The following is a 19,783-nucleotide window of genomic DNA, read 5'->3' on the forward strand; positions in this document are numbered from 1 at the left end:
CTCCTGGGTTCAGGCAATTCTCCTGCCTCAGCCTCTTGAGTAGCTGGGATTACAGGCACGTGCCACCATGCCCAGTTGATTTTTTGTATTTTTAATAGAGACAGGGTTTCACAATGTTGACCAGGATGGTCTCGATCTCTTGACCTCGTGATCCACCCGCCTCAGCCTCCCAAAGTGCTGGGATTACAGGTGTGAGCCACCGCGCCCGGCCATGACTTAAATCTTGTTACTTATTATCAGTCTATTCAGATTTTAGATTTCTTCATGGTTCAATCTTGGTAAGTTGTATGTGTCTAGGAATTTTTCCATTTCCTCTAGATCTTACAATTTATTGGCATATAGCTCCTCATAGTAGCCATTAATGATCCTTTTCATGTCTGTAGTATTAGTTGTAATGTCTTTTTTTAAATCTCTGTTTTTTTGGGTCTTTTTCTTAGTGTGATTAATGGTTTGTCAATTTTGTTTAATTTTTTAAATCTTGTTTTTTAATTTTTTAATTTTTTGTTTATTTTTTTCTTTTCAGTTTTGTTTAACTTTTCAAAAAAATCAACCTCTGTGTTGCTTTCTTCATTTCAGTTTTATTTATTTCTTTTGTATTGCTTTCTTCATTTCAGTTTCATTTCTTTCTGCTCTGATGTTCATTATTTCTTCTAATTTTGTGTTTGGTTTGCTCTTGCTTTTCTAGTTCTTTAACATTAATTTTTAGGTTGTTTATTTGAAGTTTTTCTTCTTTTTTCATGTAGGCCCTTATAGCTATAAATTTTCCTCTTAGCCTTCACTGTATCCCATGGCTTTTGGTGTGTTGTTTCTATTATCATTTGTTTCAAGAAATTTGTCAGTTTCCTTCTTAATTTCTTTATTGACCCACTGATCATTTAGGAGCATATTGTTTAATTTCCATGTTATTTGTATAGTTTCTGAAATTCCATTTGCCCTTGATTTGTACTTTTATTTTATTGTTGTCAGAAAAAATGCTTGATAGTATTTCAATTTTTTGAATGTTTTAGGACTTGTTTTGTGATGTAACATAGGGTATAGCCTTGAGAATTATCTGTGTGCTGAAGAAAAGAATGTGTATTCTGCAGTGTCAGGTGAAAAGTTCTGTAAATATCTATTTAGGTCCATTTGGTTTATAGTGTAGGGTAAGTCCAGTGTTTTTTGTTGTTGTTGTTGTTGTTAATTTTCTTTCTAGAAGATCTGTCCAATGCTTCAAGTGGAGTGTTAAAGTCACCAGCTATTAACTGGGGCCCATCTCTTTCTTCAGCTCTAATAATGTTTGCTTTATATATCTGGGTGCTGCAGTGTTGGGTGCATATGTGTATAAAATTGTTATATCCTCTTGCTGAACTGACCCCTTTATCATTATATAGTGACCTTCTTTGTTTCTTCTTATAGTTCTTGTCTTGAAATCTATTTTGTCTGATGTAAATATAGCTATTCCTGCTCTTTTTTGGTTTCCCTTGGCGTGGAATACTTTTTCCATCCCTTTATTTTCATTCTGTATATCTCTTTGTATGTGAAGTGTGTTTCTTGTAGGCAACAGATCATTGGGTCTTATTTTTTTAATCCATTCAGCCATTCTATAAAGACAATAGAATTTCAACATGCAGAGATGAAGAAGAAACTGGGACCCCTTGAGTAAAAGTGTGGAGGTAATGAAGTATAAACCAGTTTAATTAAAATAGAATGTTTATAGAGGAATGTAATATAAATTTGGTAAGTTAAGTTGGAAAAAATAGTGGTGGATTTAAAGCCTGGTTTATAATTTAGTCAGCAGATATTAAAGAATGTTTGAAGGATTTTGAGCAGAAAGCAAAGTTTATTATAGTAATATTAATTTCACTGCAGTGCCTAGGAAAAAACTGAAGGAAAGTGAAGACTGTACTCATTATTAGTAAGGATATAGAACAGCATTAACGTACCACTAGTTGGAATGTAAATTGGTTTAACCATTTTGGAAAACAATTGGCATTAGCTTTTAAAGTTGAAGATAGTGGGCATGACCTTATGTTCTAGAAATTCTATCCCTAGATTAAACCCTGAAGACATGTCCAAAAACATGTTCAAAACACAGTTATTTGTGATAACAAAAGAAAAAGAGAAGTGAATAAGCTGTAGTTATTCATTAGCAAAATGGTTGCATATCAGGAGCGTAGCATTTAATGAAAAACACAAGTCACCAAATAATAGTTTGATTTTTCCTCTTTTTTTAAATGTCAATTTCAGAAGGGCTTTCTATTCAAAGAAATAATCATATTCATCTAGATTTTTTAAAATATATGGTTTTTTTCCAAAAGTAAAGTAGTATTCTATTATTCCATGATTATTTACTCAGTATAAAATAATTTTGATAAAAGGAAATTTTAGACAATAAAGTGAAATATTTCATAATCTCATGTTCACAGACAGTTATAATTAAAGTTTTGCTGTGTAATCTTATTTGGAGGTTATAGTAGCAATTAAAGGATATTTCTGCCTGTCTTACCTCACTTCAATTCATTTTCCACACAGTGTGAAAAGGGATCCTTTACAAACATAAATCTCACATAATCAAATCTAAAATCCTTCACTGCTTTCTGTTTTACTTAAGAATAATGTGCAGACTGTTCTTATGGCTTACAAGGCCCTGCATATCAGGTCTCTACTGGTTTTTCCAAAGACATCTTGTACCACCTTCCTCCTTACTATCTTAACATGCTGGCTTATTTTATTGTTTTTCAAATTCTGCAGGCCCTTCTTTGTCTCAAGGCCTTTAAACATAACAGTTTTTTCTACCTGGAAAGCTCTAACTTCCCTTTTTTACTTAGTCAGTTCCTACTCATGACACAAGTTTCAATTTAAGTGTCACCGCTTTGGAGAGCTTTACTAATCAAGGAAAGAAACAAAGAATCTTTCAATTCTGTTCCCAGCTCCTAGAAGTTTAGATGCTCAGTGAGTATTTGTAGAGGACTACATTGATGTTGCTACATTACTCCTTAGGTAAATAGAACATTGGTATTCTCATCAAAAGTATGACTTTGGGGTGATTATTTTACACTGAATTTGTTTATTTTGGTATATGGTGCAAGATGACAGGGGTATAACTCGATTTTTCCCAGTTACCCATTTGTCTTATAACCTATCATTATTCTGTATTTCAGCATTTTCTCACTTTTTAAAAGTATCATTCTTACATTACAATAAATTCTTATATCTCAAGTCTCTTTCTGGACTTTCTTTTCTAGAACATTGTTCTGTCAACCTAGGTGCCATAATTTTAATTATTTTGCCTTATAATATATAATTCATAGGCAAATCCTTCATCAAATTAACTTTTGTTTGTTTCCATCCTGAATTCTCCCAGATGAAGTTTTTACTATCTTTATAAGTTCCAAAGAACAAAATCCTGTTGGGATTTCTGTTGAAATGTTATTGAACTTATAAAGTAACCTATAGCCTTCCTAGTTACAAACCATACTTCGTTCTGTTTCATTTTCAAGCTTTTATAATTTTCTTAGTGTTGGCCCTAATCACTTCTTAGTTTTATTATTCTGGTTAGTTTTTCTTGCTATTGTGAGGAAATTATTTTTCTTCTTATGTCTTCTACCTGTTAATTGTTAATCTAGAGAAAAGCTATTTATTTTAGTTTTTTAAAAAATATTTTTTACTATTTGTATTTTCAGTCATTTTTCAAATTTTTGGATTTTTAAGATAGACTAATAACGACAACTTGTCACAGAGCACTTTTAATATGTTTATTCCAGGATAGAAATATCCTTTGAAAGCCCTGATATTGTTTGTCAGTATGCTTAGGTTAATTATAAACACTTCTTTGTTTGCATTGTATGTGTTAGGATTTTATAATTGAGTGAAAGTGGAAATGTAGTCAACAGCATAAGGTGGCCTCAGAAAATTAAGGTCAGAATTTTTCTTCTTACACTTTTCACAAAGGAATATTATAAACCATGATTAACAGAACAAAGTCCTAAAATGTTGTTTCTCTCTTTTCAGGAAGTAGTTCTGAAAGATGGAAGAATTGAAAGACTAAAGTTAGAGCTTGAAAGGAAAGATGCTGAAATCCAGAAGCTGAAAAATGTGATCACTCAGTGGGAGGTTTGTGTCCATTTACTGTTGTTAAAGAAAATAATTCTATAGATTTTCTCATTTTCTGTTTTTCTTATATGTAGATATTTTTAATATGCAATTGATGAGAATAGTCATTCTATTTTTTATGTTCTTAAACTTTGATTAATGGCTTAAAGTCTGAATGATTATTTATTTATTTATTTTTTGAGTTTGAGATGGGGTCTCATTCTGCTGCCCAGGCTGGAGTGCAATGGTGTGATCTTGGCTCACTGCAACCTCCACCTCCTGGGTTCAAGTGATTCTCCTGCCTCAGCCTCCCAAATAGCTAGGACTATAAGCACGTGCCACCATGCTCAACTGATTTTTGTATTTTTAGTAGAGACAGGGTTTCACTATGTTGGCCAGGTTGGTCTTGGACTCCTGACCTCGTGATCCACCCACCTCGACCTCCCAAAGTGCTGGAATTACAGGTGTGAGCCACCACACCCAGCCTAGCATAATGTTTTTAAGGTTCATCCACATTTTAGCATATGTCAAAATTTCATCCCTTATTATAGCTGAGTAATTTTTCATTGTATATATATAATATATTTTGTTTACTGGTACACAAGTATCGGAGTTCCTGCTTTCAGTTCTTTTGGGTATATACATACCTAAGAGTGGAATTGCTGGATTATGTAATTCCACGTTTAACTTTTTGAGGAACTGCCAGACTTTTCCATGGCACCCATGTCATTTTATATTCCTAGATTCAGCAGTGATCAAGGTCCAATTTCTTCACATTTTTGCCAGCACTTGTGATTTATACAGTTAATTTTTAACTACAAATCTTACTTCTTCTCTTAGATTTTTAAAAAATATATTTTTTAAATCTATTCATCTCAAATATCATTCTTTTTTTGACTAATATTAATTTGCTCAACAATTATTTATTAGTGTCTATATCATGTCATATACTTTTTGAACCCTGTGTATGTGGTGGTGAAAAAAAAAATAAATCAAGTTCCAGTCCTGATAGTTCTTACAGTTTCCTTCTTCTTCTACTCATGCCTTTAAGAATCATTCCTACTAAAACCTTTTCTGACTGCACTCACTCATTTACCTTGGCTTTTAATTTATATTTTCCTTTGCTTTTGTTGTACTAGGCACAGGTAATACAAAGATGTGTTAGCAAGAAGCTTATAGATTAATGGGGAAGATAAACATATAAATAGTTGCAGTACAGTATAGGATTTGACAAAGGAATGAATGAGTTGCTGCTATCAAAAATTGTTAAGGATCTCACAGAAAAGATGATTTTTTTCAGGTAGAGAGAATTGTGTATACCAAGGCATGGGAATATGATGGAAAGTACATTGTGGCTGACATTTAGAGAAATGGGAAATTAGAAGTTGAAATTGCAGCTATGAGTTGGGGTTAGAATTTGAAGGCATTTGGATTTTAGGGCATTAAAGATCTCTAGAAAGGAAGTGACATGATAATTATTAACCTGGCACATTATTGACATTGAATAAATAATTGTTACATGAGTTAATATTAGTCAAAGAAGAATGATACTTGAGATGAATAACAGATTTAAAAGTATACTTTTTAAAAAGCCTAAGGGAGGAGGTAAGATTTGTGGTTTAAAATAAAATGTATACATAACAAGTGCTGGAAAGGATGTTGAGAAATTGGAACCTGTTCCCTGCTGGTGGAAATGTAAAATGATGTAGCTCCTATGAGATGATATTGGGAAGATATTTGGAATGACAATGCATGTAGCTGAGGCTTGGAGTAAAGACAGTCTGGTAAAACAATGGATGAGTATAGAGTGTAAGAGAAAGAGCACATCTTTAACTGGTTTGGGGAATGGGAACTGCATTTGAAATGGCTGCTTTTTTAGACACAATGCAGTAACTACACATGTGTATTTAATTTTATTAACTTGGTATGCTCATGAGATTAAATATACTAGTAAGACATATATTTCATATGTGCTCTTTATTATGCTATATTATGCTCTTTATTATTAAGTTATATGTTATTGGTATTTTATACATTTATATTTTTATATATGCAGTTTTTAAGCAATGCAAATAATTGTCATAGGTAATCATGCTTATTTGCAATTTTTTGCTTTATGAGTTGATTTTAGACCCTAAACCTTGAATAAGAGGTACCTCCATGAAGACTGATCTGAACATTGAACAAAAGCTTGAGCCAGAGATAGAGTTTGGTAAAATATTAACATAGATTGAAGCCCTGAGGATGGGAATTTCATAGTGAATGTAGTTTCATATTCACAGTGAATATTTCTATATTCATAGCGAATATAGTTGTAGTTGAGTGTATGTGTTTTCCCCCTTATATTTTTATGTTTCCGTTTGACTGATCTCCCTTGTTCATTTCTGAGCTTCTCAGCAGTCCTCCTCTTTATATTCAATATGGTGCTTACTTTGGTTTACTGTATTGGCTGCAATATTACTCAGTAAACATTATTGACTTATCAGCAATTTAATGGACAGAGTACTATTTAGTAAAAGCCATCTTTATTGGATTTAAAATACATTTTGATGTGCTTTACAAAAAAGATTTGAATCTGGTAACTTCTATACATATGTATGTATAAGTTGAAAGGAAAAATGTTTCTTATATTAATGTTTTCTTTAGGCTTTTGTTTTTCTATACTATGTTAAATGCATTGTTTCTTCTAGTGTATTAATGTATTACAGCTTTATAAATGATTCAGTCCTGGGCATGGTGGCACATGCCTGTAATCACAGCACTTTGGGAGGCGGAGGCGGGTGGATCACCTGAGGTCAGGAGTTCAAGGCCAGCATGGCCAACATGGTGAAACCCCATCTCTACTAAATATACAAAAATTAGCCAGGTGTGGTGGCACGAACCTGTATTCCCAGCTACTAGGGAGGCTGAGGTAGGCGAATCGCGTGAACTCGGGAGGTGAAGGTTGTGGTGAGCTGAGATCGTGCCACTGCATTCCAACCTGGGTGACAGAACAAGACTCTGTCTCAAAAAATAAAAAGTAAATAAGTGATTCAGAGAGTGTTATGAGACATGTTGAATAAAGGTAGCATGGGGTAAAATTGCCTAAAATCTGGATATTAATGTGGGAACAATCCTCCTTGCTCATAAATGTGTACTTGTATCATTTATGTAGTGTGAGAAGAAGCTAAGCCATCTGGAAAAAGAAATTGAAAAAGAGTTGAAAGATACTTGGGTAAATTACTAATGCACACAAGCCAAAAATTATAACAGTGATTAGTCAGTAAAATAACTGACAATTAGTGAATCCTCAACTGAGAAAGTATAGAACTGCCGCCCTATAAAACTAAAGCTTAAAATTAAAAATTCATTTTTCTCCGTCACACTAGCCACATTGCTAGTGTTCTTTCAGTAGCCACGTATTGGGCAGTGGCAAATACAGAGCAGATGTAGAAAGTCCTAGTATATTGCCGAGCAGTACTGGTTTAGAACTGTGACTCATTTTCCTTTTGGTTTTCATTTAAGTTATTTTGAATTGTATAAGGGTTATCTGAGGAAGAAAAGAAGATTCTTTAGGAAAATTTTGTATTATCCTGAGTTTTCTCCACTTTTAGCCCTCTCTTCTTTAATTTTCAATCATGTATAATATTGATATCTGTTATTTTTGCCAGACATTTAAGTTGTAGATAGTTCTGAATACATTTTTCTCCATCCTGTTTCTTTCAAAAGTAATTATATCCTTAAGCAAGCCTAGAATTCAGAGCTCTGTAAGTTGACCATAAGTTATATCACTTACTTTTTAAAAAACTAAATATTTTTTCTTTGACTATTAGGCAAAGTATAAGGAAGTAAAGGCAAGAAATGCACAGTTATTGAAAATGCTTCAGGAAGGTGAAAGTAAGTGAATTTTATGTTTTTGTAATTAAAAGTTTATCTTAATATCTGAAGATAACTTGCAAATGTGTGATTTATCAACTCAACAAAATAGTGTTTGATAACACAATAGGGTGACTATAGTTAACAATAATTTGTATACTTCAAAATACCTAGAAGAAAAGATTTAAGTACCTTCAACACAAAGAAATGATAAATGTTTGCATTACCAGGTATCTTAAATCCCTATTTGATCATTACACTTTGTATGCATGTATCAGAATATTACAAGCACCCCATAAATATGTATGATTATTATGTGCCAATAAAAAAATGGAAAAAAAGACTCAACAAAGTAAAAAGGATTCTCAGAGTGATACAAGCTGGATAGCTGACCAGGCGTGGTAGCTCACACCTGTAATCCCAGCACTTTGGGAGGCCAAGGAGGGCAGAACACTTGAAGCCAGGACTTTGAGACCAGCCTGGCCAACATGGTGAAATTTTGTATTTTTAGTAGAGGCCATGGTCTCTACTAAAAATATAAAAATTAGCCACATGTGGTGGTGCACACCTGTAATGCCAGCTACTCGGGAAACTGAGGCATGAGAATTGTTTGAACCTGGGAGGCAGAGGTTGCAGTTAGCTGAGATTGCACCACTGTACTGCAGCTTGGGTGAGCACCATCTCCCTGGGACAGAGTACCTGGGGGAACGGGTGGCTGTGGGTGCACCTTCAGCAGACTTAAACAGTCCTGCCTGCGGACTCTGAAGAGAGCAGTGGATCTCCCAGCACAGCACTTGAGCTCTGCTAAGAAGCCGACTGCCTCCTCAAACAGGTCCCTGAGCCCTGTGCCTCCTGACTGGGAGACATCTCCCAGCAGGGGTCGACAGACACTTCATACAGGAGAGCTCCAGCTGGCATCTCTCTGGGAGGAAACTTCCAGAGGAAGGAACAGGCAGCAGTCTTTGGGCTGCACTGATGATACCCAGGCAAACAGGCTCTGGAGTAGACCTCCAGAAAACTCTAGCAGACCTGCAGCAGAAGGGCCTGTTAGAAGGAAAACTAACAAACAGAAAGCAATAGCATCAACATCAACAAAAAGGAAGTCCACACAGAAACCCCATCCAAAGGTCACAAACATCAAAGACCAAAGGTAGATAAATCCATGAAGATGAGGAAAAACCAGAACAAAAAGGCTGAAAATTCCAACAACCAGAATGCCTCTTCTCTTCCAAAGGATCACAACTCCTCACCAGCAAGGGAACAAAACTGGATGGAGAATGAGTTTGACAAATTAACAGAAGTAGGCTTCACAAGGTGGGTAATAACAAACTCCTGTGAGCTAAAGGAGCATGTTCTAACCTAATGCAAAGAAGCTAAGAACCTTGAAAAAAGGTTAGAGGAATTGCTAACTAGAATAACCAGTTTAGAGAAGAACATAAATGACTGATCGAGCTGAAAAACACAGCATGAGAACTTCATGATGCATACACAAGTATCAATAGCCAAATCAATCAAGTGGAAGAAAGGATATCAGAGATTGAAGATCAACTTAATGAAATAAAGTGTGAAGACAGGACTAAGGAAAAAAGAATGAAAAGGAACCAACAAAGCCTCCCAGAAATATGGGATTCTGTGAAAAGACCAAAGATTGTTGTGATGGGCAGAATGGAACCAAGTGGGAAAACACTCTTCAGGATATTATCCAAGAGAACTTCTCCAACCTAGCAAGACAGGCCAACATTCAAATTCAGGAAATACAGAGAACAGCAGAGATGCTCCTTGAGAAGAGCAACCTCAAGACACATGAGCTTCAGATTCATCAAGGTTGAAATGAAGGAAAAAATGTTAAGGGCATCCAGAGAGAAAGGTTGGGTTACCCACAAAGGGAAGCCCATCAGACTAACAGTGGATCTGTCTGCAGAAACCCTAGAAGTCAGAAGAGAGTGGGGGCCAATATTCAACATTCTTAAAGAACTTTCAACCCAGAATTTCATATCCAGCCAAACTAAGCTTCATAATTGAAGGAGAAATAAAATCATTTACATACAAGCAAATACTGAGAGATTTTGTCACCACCAGTCCTGCCTTATAAGAGCTCCTAAAGGAAGCACTAAATATGGAGAGGAAAAACTGGTACCAGCCACTGCAAAAACATACCAAATTGTAAAGACCATGGACACTATAAAGGAACTGCATCAACTAATGGACAAATTAACCAGCTAGCATCATAATGACAGAATCAAATTCACATCTAACAGTATTAACCTTAAATGTAAATAGGCTAACTGCCCCAATTAAAAGACACAGACTGGCAAATGGGATAAAGAGTCATGACCCATCAGCATGCTGTATTCAGGAGACCCATCGCATGTGCAGAGACACACATAGGCTCAAAATAAAGGGGTAGAGGAATATATACCAAGCAAATGGAAAACAAAAAACAACAACAAGGGGGTTGCAATTCTAGTCTCTGGTAAAACAGACTTTAAAATAACAAAGATAAAAAAAGACAAAGGCATTACATAATGGTGAAGGGATCAATACAACAAGAAGAGCTAACTATCCTGAATATACATGCACCCAGTACACGAGCAACCAGATTCATAAAGCAATTTCTTACAGTCCTACAAAGAGACTTAGACTCCCACACAATAATAGTGGGAGACTTCAACACCCCACTGTCAATATTAGACAGATCAACGAGACAGAAAATTAACAAGAATATCTAGGACTTGAACTCAGTTCTGGACCAAGTGGACCTAATAGACATCTACGGAATTTTCCATCCCAGATCAACAGGATATACATTCTTCTCAGTACCACATTGCACTTATTCTAAAATTGACCACATAATTAGAAGTAAAACACTCCTCAGCAAATGCAAAAGAATGGAAATCATAACAGTCTCTCAGACCACAGTGGAATCAAATTAGAACTCCGGATTAAGAAACTCATTCAAAACTGCGTAACTAAATGGAAACTGAGCAACCTGCTCCTGGGAAAATAAACTAAGGCAGAAATCAAGAAATTTGAAACAAATGAGAACAAAGACACAATGTGCCAGAATCTCTGGGACACAGCTAAAGCAGTGTTGAGAGGGGAATTTATAGCACTAAATGCCCACAGGAGAAAGCAGGAAAGATCTAAAATCAATATCCTAACATTACAACTAAAAGAACTAGAGAAGCAAGAGCAAACAAATTCAAAAGCTAGCAGAACACAGGAAATAACTAAGATTAGAGCAGAACTGAAGGAGATAAGAGACACAAAAAACCCTTCAAAAAATGAGTGAATCCAGGAGCTGGTTTTTTGAAAATATTAACACAATAGATAGACTGCTGGCCAGACTGATAAAGAGCAAAAGAGAGCTGAATTAAATAGATGCAATAAAAAATATTAAAAGGGATATCACCATTGATCCCACAGAAATACAGACTACCATCATATAATACTATAACACACACACACACACACACACACACACGCACACACACAGAAAATCTGGAAGAAATGGATAAATTCTTGGACACATACACACCCAAGACTAAACCAGGAAGAAGTCAAATCCCTGCATAGACCAATAACAAGTTCTGAAATTGAGGCATTAACTAATAGCCTACCAACCAAAAAGCCCAGGACTAGATGGATTTACAGCCGAATTCTACCAGAGGTGCAAAGAGGAGCTGGCACCATTCCTTCTGAAACTATTCTAAACAACAGAAAAAGAGGGTTTCCTCCCTAATTCATTTTATGAGGCCAGCATCATCCTAATACCAAAACCTAGCAACGACACAACAAAAAAGGAAAATTTCAGGCCAATATCCCTGATGAACATCGATGCAAAAATCCTCAATAAAATGCTGGCAAACTGAATCCACATTAAAATCCACCACGATCAAGTGGGCTTCATCCTTGGGATACAAGACTGATTCAACATATGCATATCAGTGAACGTAATTCATCACATAAACAGAACCAATGACAAAAACCACATGATTATCTCAATAGATGCAGAAAAGGACTTCGATAAAATTCAACACCGCTTCATGCTAAAAACTCAATAAACTAGATGTTGATGGAATGTATCTCAAAATAATAAGAGCTATTTATGACAAACCCACAGCCAATATCATACTGAATGGGCAAACACTGAAGCTCTCCTTTTGAAAACTGGCACAAGACAAGGATGCCCTCTCTCATCACTCCTATTCAACATAGTATTGGAAGTTCTGGCCAGGGCAATCCGGCAAGAGAAAGAAATAAAGCATGTTCAAATAGGAAGAGAGAAAGTCAAATTATCCCTCTTTGCAGATCACATGATTGTATATTTAGAAAACTCCATCATCTCATCCCAAAATCTCCTTAAGCTGATAAGTAACTTCAGCAAAGTCTCAGGATACAAAATCAATGTGCAAAAATCACAAGCATTCCTATACACCAGTAACAGCCAAATCATGAGTGAACTCCCATTCACAATTGCTGCAAAGAGAATAAAATGCCTAGGAATACAACTTAAAAGGGATGTAAAGGACCTCTTCAAGGAGAACTATAAACCACTGCTCAAGGAAATCAGACAGGACACAAACAAATGGAAAAAAATTCCATGCTCATGGATAGGAAGAATCAGTATTGTGAAAATGGCCATACTGCCCAAAGTAATTTATAAATTTAATGCTATTCCCACCAAGCTACCATTGACTTTCTTCACAGAATTAGAAAAAAACTACTTTAAATTTCATATGGAACCATAAAAGAGCCCATATAGTGAAGACAATCCTAAGCAAAAAGAACAAAGCTGGAGGCATTATGTTACCTGACTTCAAAGTATACTACAAGGCCACAGTAGCCAAAACAGCATGGTACTGGTACCAAAACAGATATATAGACCAATGGTACAGAACAGAGGCCTTAGAAGTAATGCCCCACATCTACAACCATCTGATCTTTGACAAACCTGACAAAAATAACCAATGGGGAAAGGATTCCTATTTAATAAGTGGTGTTGGGAAAACTGGCTAGCCAAATGTAGAAAGCTGAAACTGGACCCCTTCCTTACACCTGATACAAAAATTAACTCAAGATGGATTAAAGACTTAAATGTAAGACCTAAAACCATAAAAACCTTACAAGAAAACTTAGGCAATACCATTCATGACATAGGTAGAGGCAAAGAGTTCATGACTAAAACACCAAAAGCAATGCCAACAAAAGCCAGAATAGACAAATTGTATCTAATTAAACTAAAGAGGTTCTGCACAGCAAAAGAAACTATCATCAGAGTGAACAGGCAGCCTACAGAATGGGAGAAAATGTTTGCAATCTATTCGTTTGATAAACGGCTAAATATTCAGAATCTACAAGAAACTTAAATTTACAAGAAAAAAACAACCCCATCAAAAAGAGGGCGAGGGATTTGAACAGACACTTCTCAAAAGAAGATGTTATGTAGCCAACAAACATGAAAAAAGGCTCCTCATCACTGGTCATTAGAGAAATACAAATCAAAACCACAATGAGACACCGTCTCACACCACTTAGAATGGTGATCATTAAAAAGTCAGGAAACAACAGATGCTGGAAAGGATGTGGAGAAATAGGAACGCTTTTACATTGTTGGTGGGAGTGTAAATTAGTTCAAACCTTGTGGAAGACAGTGTGGCAATTCCTCAAGGATCTAGAACCAGAAATACCATTTGACCCATCAGTCCCATTACTGGGTATATATACCCAAAGGATTATAAATCATTCTACTATAAAGACACATGCACACGAATGATTGCAGCACTGTTCACAACAGCAAAGATTGGAACCAACCCAAATGCCCATCAGTGATAGACTGGATAAAGAAAATGTGGCACATATACACCATGGAATACTATGCAGCCATAAAAAAGGATGGGTTCATGTCCTTTACAGGGACATGGATGAAGCTGGAAACCATCATTCTCAGCAAACTAACACAATAACAGAAAACCAAACACCTCATAAGTGGGTGTTGAACAATGAGAACACATGGACACAGGCTGGGGAACATCACACATTGGGGTATGTCAGCAGGTGAGGGGCTGGGGGAGGGATAGCATTAGGAGAAATACCTAATGTAGATGACGGGTTGATGGGTACAGCAAGCCGCTATGGCACGTGTTATATTAACAAACCTGCACATTCTGCACATGTATTCCAGAACTTAAAGTATAATTTTAAAAAAAGATGGGAAACTAATAAAAACAGTAACACAGTTTTACACATGCTAAAATGGTTAAATACATAAATATTACATAAATACAGTACTTTACCTTGAAAAAAACCTGAAGTTTGCTTGTGGGGAGTAGGTCTTGGAAGGGTTACAGATTGTGTGTTACTGCTTCGTGATGGAAGGATTGAAAATTGTCAGACCAGATGGGTGTGGCTTCTAACATAGTGAACCAAGGTAACTGGTAGATATTCAAGGAGTACACGTGGGTGTGGTTTTCTCTGTTCATAAAATTGTACTTAAGTGGATTGAAAATGTGTTATGTTCAAGTTATTACCTAATACACCAACCTCACTGAAACAAATTTGTGTTTTCAAAACTAGGATTATAGGAGAACTGGCTATAATTGAAATATTACATAATTACTAAAAATCACTAGTTTTTAGCAAGTGTTTATAATCCTGGGGATGGAGGAGTAGAAGGCATAATTTGTAAAAAGCTGCCTAGTTGATTCTTGAGAGACTGAATTGATTCTTGATAGGGTATTTCATCTTATTGAGCATCATATCAAACCATGAAAATAAATTTGAACTACAATCTTACATTGGCAGAGCTGTGTATCATATCATATCAGTACTTATATATTTCAACATTTCCTCCTTTGCTAATTTTATTATGGTTTTACCTCTTTAGTCTCTCCTAGTTTGTTTTTAGAGGGAGGAGTTAGTTTTTCATACATTAGCCATTACCATGAATTAAGGACATTCTCGGCCATGTGAAAATTTCTGAAGCTTAGTAAGCACAGGGCCAAAATATCGATATCTTGCTTCTCCCAAGAGAGAGAAGCCTCTAGACAAATGAGTAGTTCTAAGAGACCACACATGTCATATGATCATTTGTGATCATGAGCTACATTTAGTTGACAGTGCTTTATTGGTATGAAAAGTCAGAGAATAATAATTTTATTGGCATTAGAGTATGCTCACCCCAACAGTTCAACAAAAAAACACTCTACATTGTCACCCTGGCTGGAGTGCAGTGACACGATCTTGGCTTACTGCAGCCTCTGCCTCATGGTTTCAAGCGTTACTCCTGTCTCAGCCTCCCGAGTAGCTGGGATTACAGGCATGTGCCACCACACTTGGCTAATTTTTGTATATTATTTTTTAGTAGAGATGGGGTTTCACCATGTTGGCCAGGCTGGTCTCCAACTCCTGGCTTCAAGTGATCTGCCCAACTTAGCCTCCCAAAGTGCTAGGATTATAGGCATGAGCCACCACGCCCAGCAATAAATATTTTAACACTATAGAAAATGTAAAATTTCTAAGAAAAAATGCTGTGGTTATGATGATCAGAATTTACTGGTGAAAATCTAAAACAAACAAAAATTTACCAGTGAAAAGTAAGAGCTATGCAAGGTCAAGAAGCACATTCTTTAAAAGACAAGGCCGGGCACGGTGGCTCAAGCCTGTAATCCCAGCACTTTTGGATGCCAAGGTGGGTAGATCACGAGGTCAAGAGATCGAGACCATCCTGGTCAACAAGGTGAAACCTCGTCTCTACTAAAAATACAAAAATTAGCTGGGCATGATGGTGCGTGCCTGTAGTCCCAGCTACCCGGGAGGCTGAGGCCGGAGAGTTGCCTGAACCCAGGAGGCGGAGGTTGCGGTGAGCCAAGATCGTGCCATTGCAGTCCAGTCTGGGCAACAACAGCGAAACTCTGTCTCAAAAAAAAAAAAAGACAAGAAATCATTGTTCTGATTGCACTGCTATGTCTTAGCTCTCTGAAGTACTGTTTTCAACTGCTGTTTTTCCTTTTTTGTCAGTGAAAGATAAGGCAGAAATACTTCTGCAAGTTGATGAATCACAAAGTATCAAGAATGAGCTCACTATTCAGGTAAGGAGCTGTGGAGTATATATGACTGGTTTTCTTAAGCTGTCTCTAGTCTTGAATTATTAAACTTGACTAAACAAATATAGCCCATCAACACTGTAAGAAAGTAGTATAAGTTATACTTTATTATGTGATAGCACATAAATGAAGATTCTGCTTATAGCACTAAAAGAGGTAGAAATGTCCTTCTCCCTGAAGAATGGGGGACAATAAGTTTGTATTTTAATGAACTATGACTATAGAGACAGAAAGGGCAGATAGAACTTACTCTATATCCGGGCTTGATTTTTCTCCCCTTTACATCCTTATTGTCTTCTTCTCTCAGGAGAGTCAGTTTGCCCATCTTTAATATAGAGCTGTGTACAATACCAAATTGAAATTATGGGGAGAGTTTCTCCTCTGCTGCTTATCTGTTTAGTTGTCAAAAACCTATCATTGTGACTATGTTAAGAATTAGAGTATTTGCCAAAAAAGACCCAAAAATGTCTTTTCATTATTGAATATTTGGTTATAGGTGACTTCACTTCATGCTGCATTAGAACAAGAAAGATCTAAAGTGAAAGTATTACAAGCAGAATTAGCCAAATACCAGGTATGCTTTTATAATTTAGAAGTGTTTTTTATCACAAATAATACATTTGAAGTAGATATTGTGTGAGAATAAATGCAGTATTTTATTCTTAGGCCAAAACTTACTCACTAAATATATTGGCAGTTTCGTTATTGGTTATATAATTTACAATTTAGAAGATGTTAAAGTTATTCTAGACATTGGTACATACAGCAATAACTAGCATAATTCAGGAAAATCCTTGGTAATACATAGATGATACAGCATACATACCATTGAATCATATTGGGGAAAGGCACAAAAGGACAGTTGTCTTGTTTATAAGGTTGATCACTTGGATACAGTGATACCTCTGAGATAGCTCCATTATAAATATATATTTTCCCCTTTATAATTAACATGTGAGGTGATACTTTGAGACTGTATGAATATCCTCTTCATCCAGTGGCTTTAGCATCTTTTTTTTTTTTTTTGGTGATTGCAAAATAGTGATTTTCTAACTCTTACATTTCTTCTGCATTTATAAGCTAGCATTCAGCATTTTGTTCCTGGATGAAGCAATTAAAAATACCAGTGCTTTGTTTTTCTCTCTCTCTCTCACTGTCTCTCTCTCTCTCTCTGTCTCTCTCTGTGTGTAATATATATTTATGTGTATATATGTGTTTCTAAATCATATAAAATACATTAACTGGGATCATAGCCAAAAAAGCTCAAAAGGCACTGATGGTGTGGAGAACATAGCAGTTGATTAGCCCTGGCTTTAAATTTTAATCAGTCCAGGAAAGAGAATTCCCTTTACCTGAGAGACCTTGGAAATAATTCTTGTGTGCTTGTTGTTTTGGATTTCTAAGAAATCCCATCAAGAAGCATGGTAGGAGTTTTATGTATAGGGGGTATCTACTTCAAAAAATATTTTTGCTAAATTTATTTTAATTTTTCTGCTACCAGGAAATAAATCTTGTTTTTAATATATGTCATTACACATCTTATGTTCCAAAAAACCTATTCATACTGTTTTTCTCTGAATAAATCTTGGGAGAATTTTTATATGGTCAGAAGTGAATGACAGCATTATTACACTCGAGTATTGTTTCATTTTGTTTTATAATGTTGATGTAGAAATGTTTTTGACATCAAAACATTTTGATGATAGTCAAAAAAACAGTGAAAGAAATGAAGAGAAACTGCCATCATTATCAAATGAGTCTGGGCTTGCTCATAATACAACTACCTCTCTTTAAGAAATGCACTTGCACAGAGAAAGTAGTTCCCAAACTTGGCTGATCATTGGCATCAGTTGGAAACTTTGAATTACAGATTGTTAGCCAATTAAATAGGTGTGGGACAAAGCCTAGATGTCAGAATTCTAAAAATATTACTGCTTAGGTGATTCTGATGATCAGCTAAGTTTGGATACCATTGCCAAAGTTTATAAAATGGGAAAAACTATGCATACAACTATTATAAGGTAAATAAACAATTATTTATTGTTAAGTTGAAGTGGGGGTAGAGTAGCTATTGATTTTAATGTTCTTTGTTGTATGTTTATACTTTCCATATTTCTATAAACAAGTATTTGCTTTTTAAATCAGAATAAAACAGAAGATGTTATGCTTATGTTAAAATAGTTATGTAAAACTCTTCTTGTTTATGCTGCCCAAGTCAAATACCATAAGTGATGTTTCATATGGAACAAATTAAATACATCTTATATATGTAACTGAGCAATATGAAAAGCATAACCTAGTTTTCAGTCCACTAATGAACAAAATCAAATTTCTAATGCTAGTATGAGCAAAACTAGACAGAACATAAATTATAAATTGAATTACCCAAAAGGTAATGAACTGAATTAGTAAATTTGCTGATCATATGGAACAAATTAAGTGTATGGTTTATTTTAGTATTGATGTAAAACTATTTTTTTTTAAATTCTGGAACAGTCAAAACGAGCTCTATACAAATAAGATACCGGTAATCTTACCTAAGGCAAGACTTAATCAAATAGAAGTAACTTTTCTAAAACGGACTTAAACCATTTATAAAAATAACCATATTAAAATAATTTAGTGGTGTGGAGACTCAAATTTACAACAAAATCAAAAAAGAAACTGCTTCCTTTCCATGCCCCAAAATGCCTTTGGTCTGTATTCTTAAAATGAAATGGCCCCAAAATGGTGTGTCCTAAATAATTTGCTCTATTTTTTTTTTTTTTTACAGGGTGGCAGAAAAGGGAAAAGAAACTCTGAATCTGACCAGTGTAGGTGATTACATTAGCCTTTGAAGTCAACACAAAGTTTAAAACTTTCAAGATTTTGCAAAATTGTATATATTTAATGCTGTGCAACTGCTAAACTATGCAGTTTTTGTTGAAGGAACTAAAAGCAACTAGCTCACTAACAGTCTATGTCTATAATTTTATTTCTTTTGGCTTAAAGTGAAAAAGAAGAAATAGAGAATTCCAGCAGAAGTCAGTGGTTATTGTTTACTATCCACTTCTTATCACTTTAGTTTTTCATCAGTCAATAAAATTAATTTACTCTTCCACTAATATGTTTGATATGTTAAGTTTCAGAAATGTGAAAGTATTTTTGCTTACAGTACAGCCTGTCAGGTGAGTATTTTCTCAGCACTTTCTGCACACTAAATCCTACAGGACATGCAAGATGAAATATGGCTGATTACCCTCAAGTAGCTTATGCTTGGGGGAAATAGAAGGTGAGAGTGGACAGGCCAGGTGTGGTGGCTAACACCTGTAATTCCAGCACTTTGGGAGGCCGAGGCGAGCAGATCACTGGAGGCCAAGAGTCTGAGACCAGCCTGGCCAATATGGCGAAACCCCATATCTACTAAAAATACAGAAATTAGCCAGGCATGCTGGTGCACACGTGTAATCCAGCTACTCAGGAGGCTGAGGCAAGAGAATCGCTTGAACCTGGGAGGCAGAGGTTGCAGTGAGCTGCGTGACAAAGAAACTGTCTCAAAAAAAAGAGAAAAGGTGGGGGTGGGTAAAATGAGCAAAAAATAATTACCATAGATATAAGAGTGTGAAGTCACAGTTTGGAGATTGAGAAAACTTGTATGAGATAGTTTTTAGAGGATAGATACTTTTTCTGTAAATTTGTTGACAGGCATTCCAGGCAGACAGAATGAAGAACAGTCTGTAGGCTGGTAATGGTGGCTCGTGCCTGTAAAATCC

General features: G+C 35.6%; 1 protein-coding gene across 1 annotated transcript in view; it reads left to right on the forward strand.

Moving 5' to 3' along the window:
* Positions 1 to 19,135, forward strand: part of GKAP1 (G kinase anchoring protein 1) — an 86,889-nt gene extending 67,754 nt beyond the window's left edge. The window contains exons 9-13 of the mRNA XM_017508550.1: positions 3,991 to 4,092; positions 7,884 to 7,947; positions 15,946 to 16,016; positions 16,528 to 16,605; positions 18,805 to 19,135. Coding sequence (XP_017364039.1) covers positions 3,991 to 4,092; positions 7,884 to 7,947; positions 15,946 to 16,016; positions 16,528 to 16,605; positions 18,805 to 18,852 — 363 coding nt within the window. The 3' untranslated portion in view covers positions 18,853 to 19,135. The remainder of the gene's footprint in view (positions 1 to 3,990; positions 4,093 to 7,883; positions 7,948 to 15,945; positions 16,017 to 16,527; positions 16,606 to 18,804) is intronic.
* Positions 19,136 to 19,783: the final 648 nt, after the last annotated feature.

This window comes from Cebus imitator, unplaced genomic scaffold, assembly GCF_001604975.1.
Source record: "Cebus imitator isolate Cc_AM_T3 unplaced genomic scaffold, Cebus_imitator-1.0 Scaffold394, whole genome shotgun sequence".
Taxonomy (NCBI): Eukaryota; Metazoa; Chordata; class Mammalia; order Primates; family Cebidae; genus Cebus; species Cebus imitator.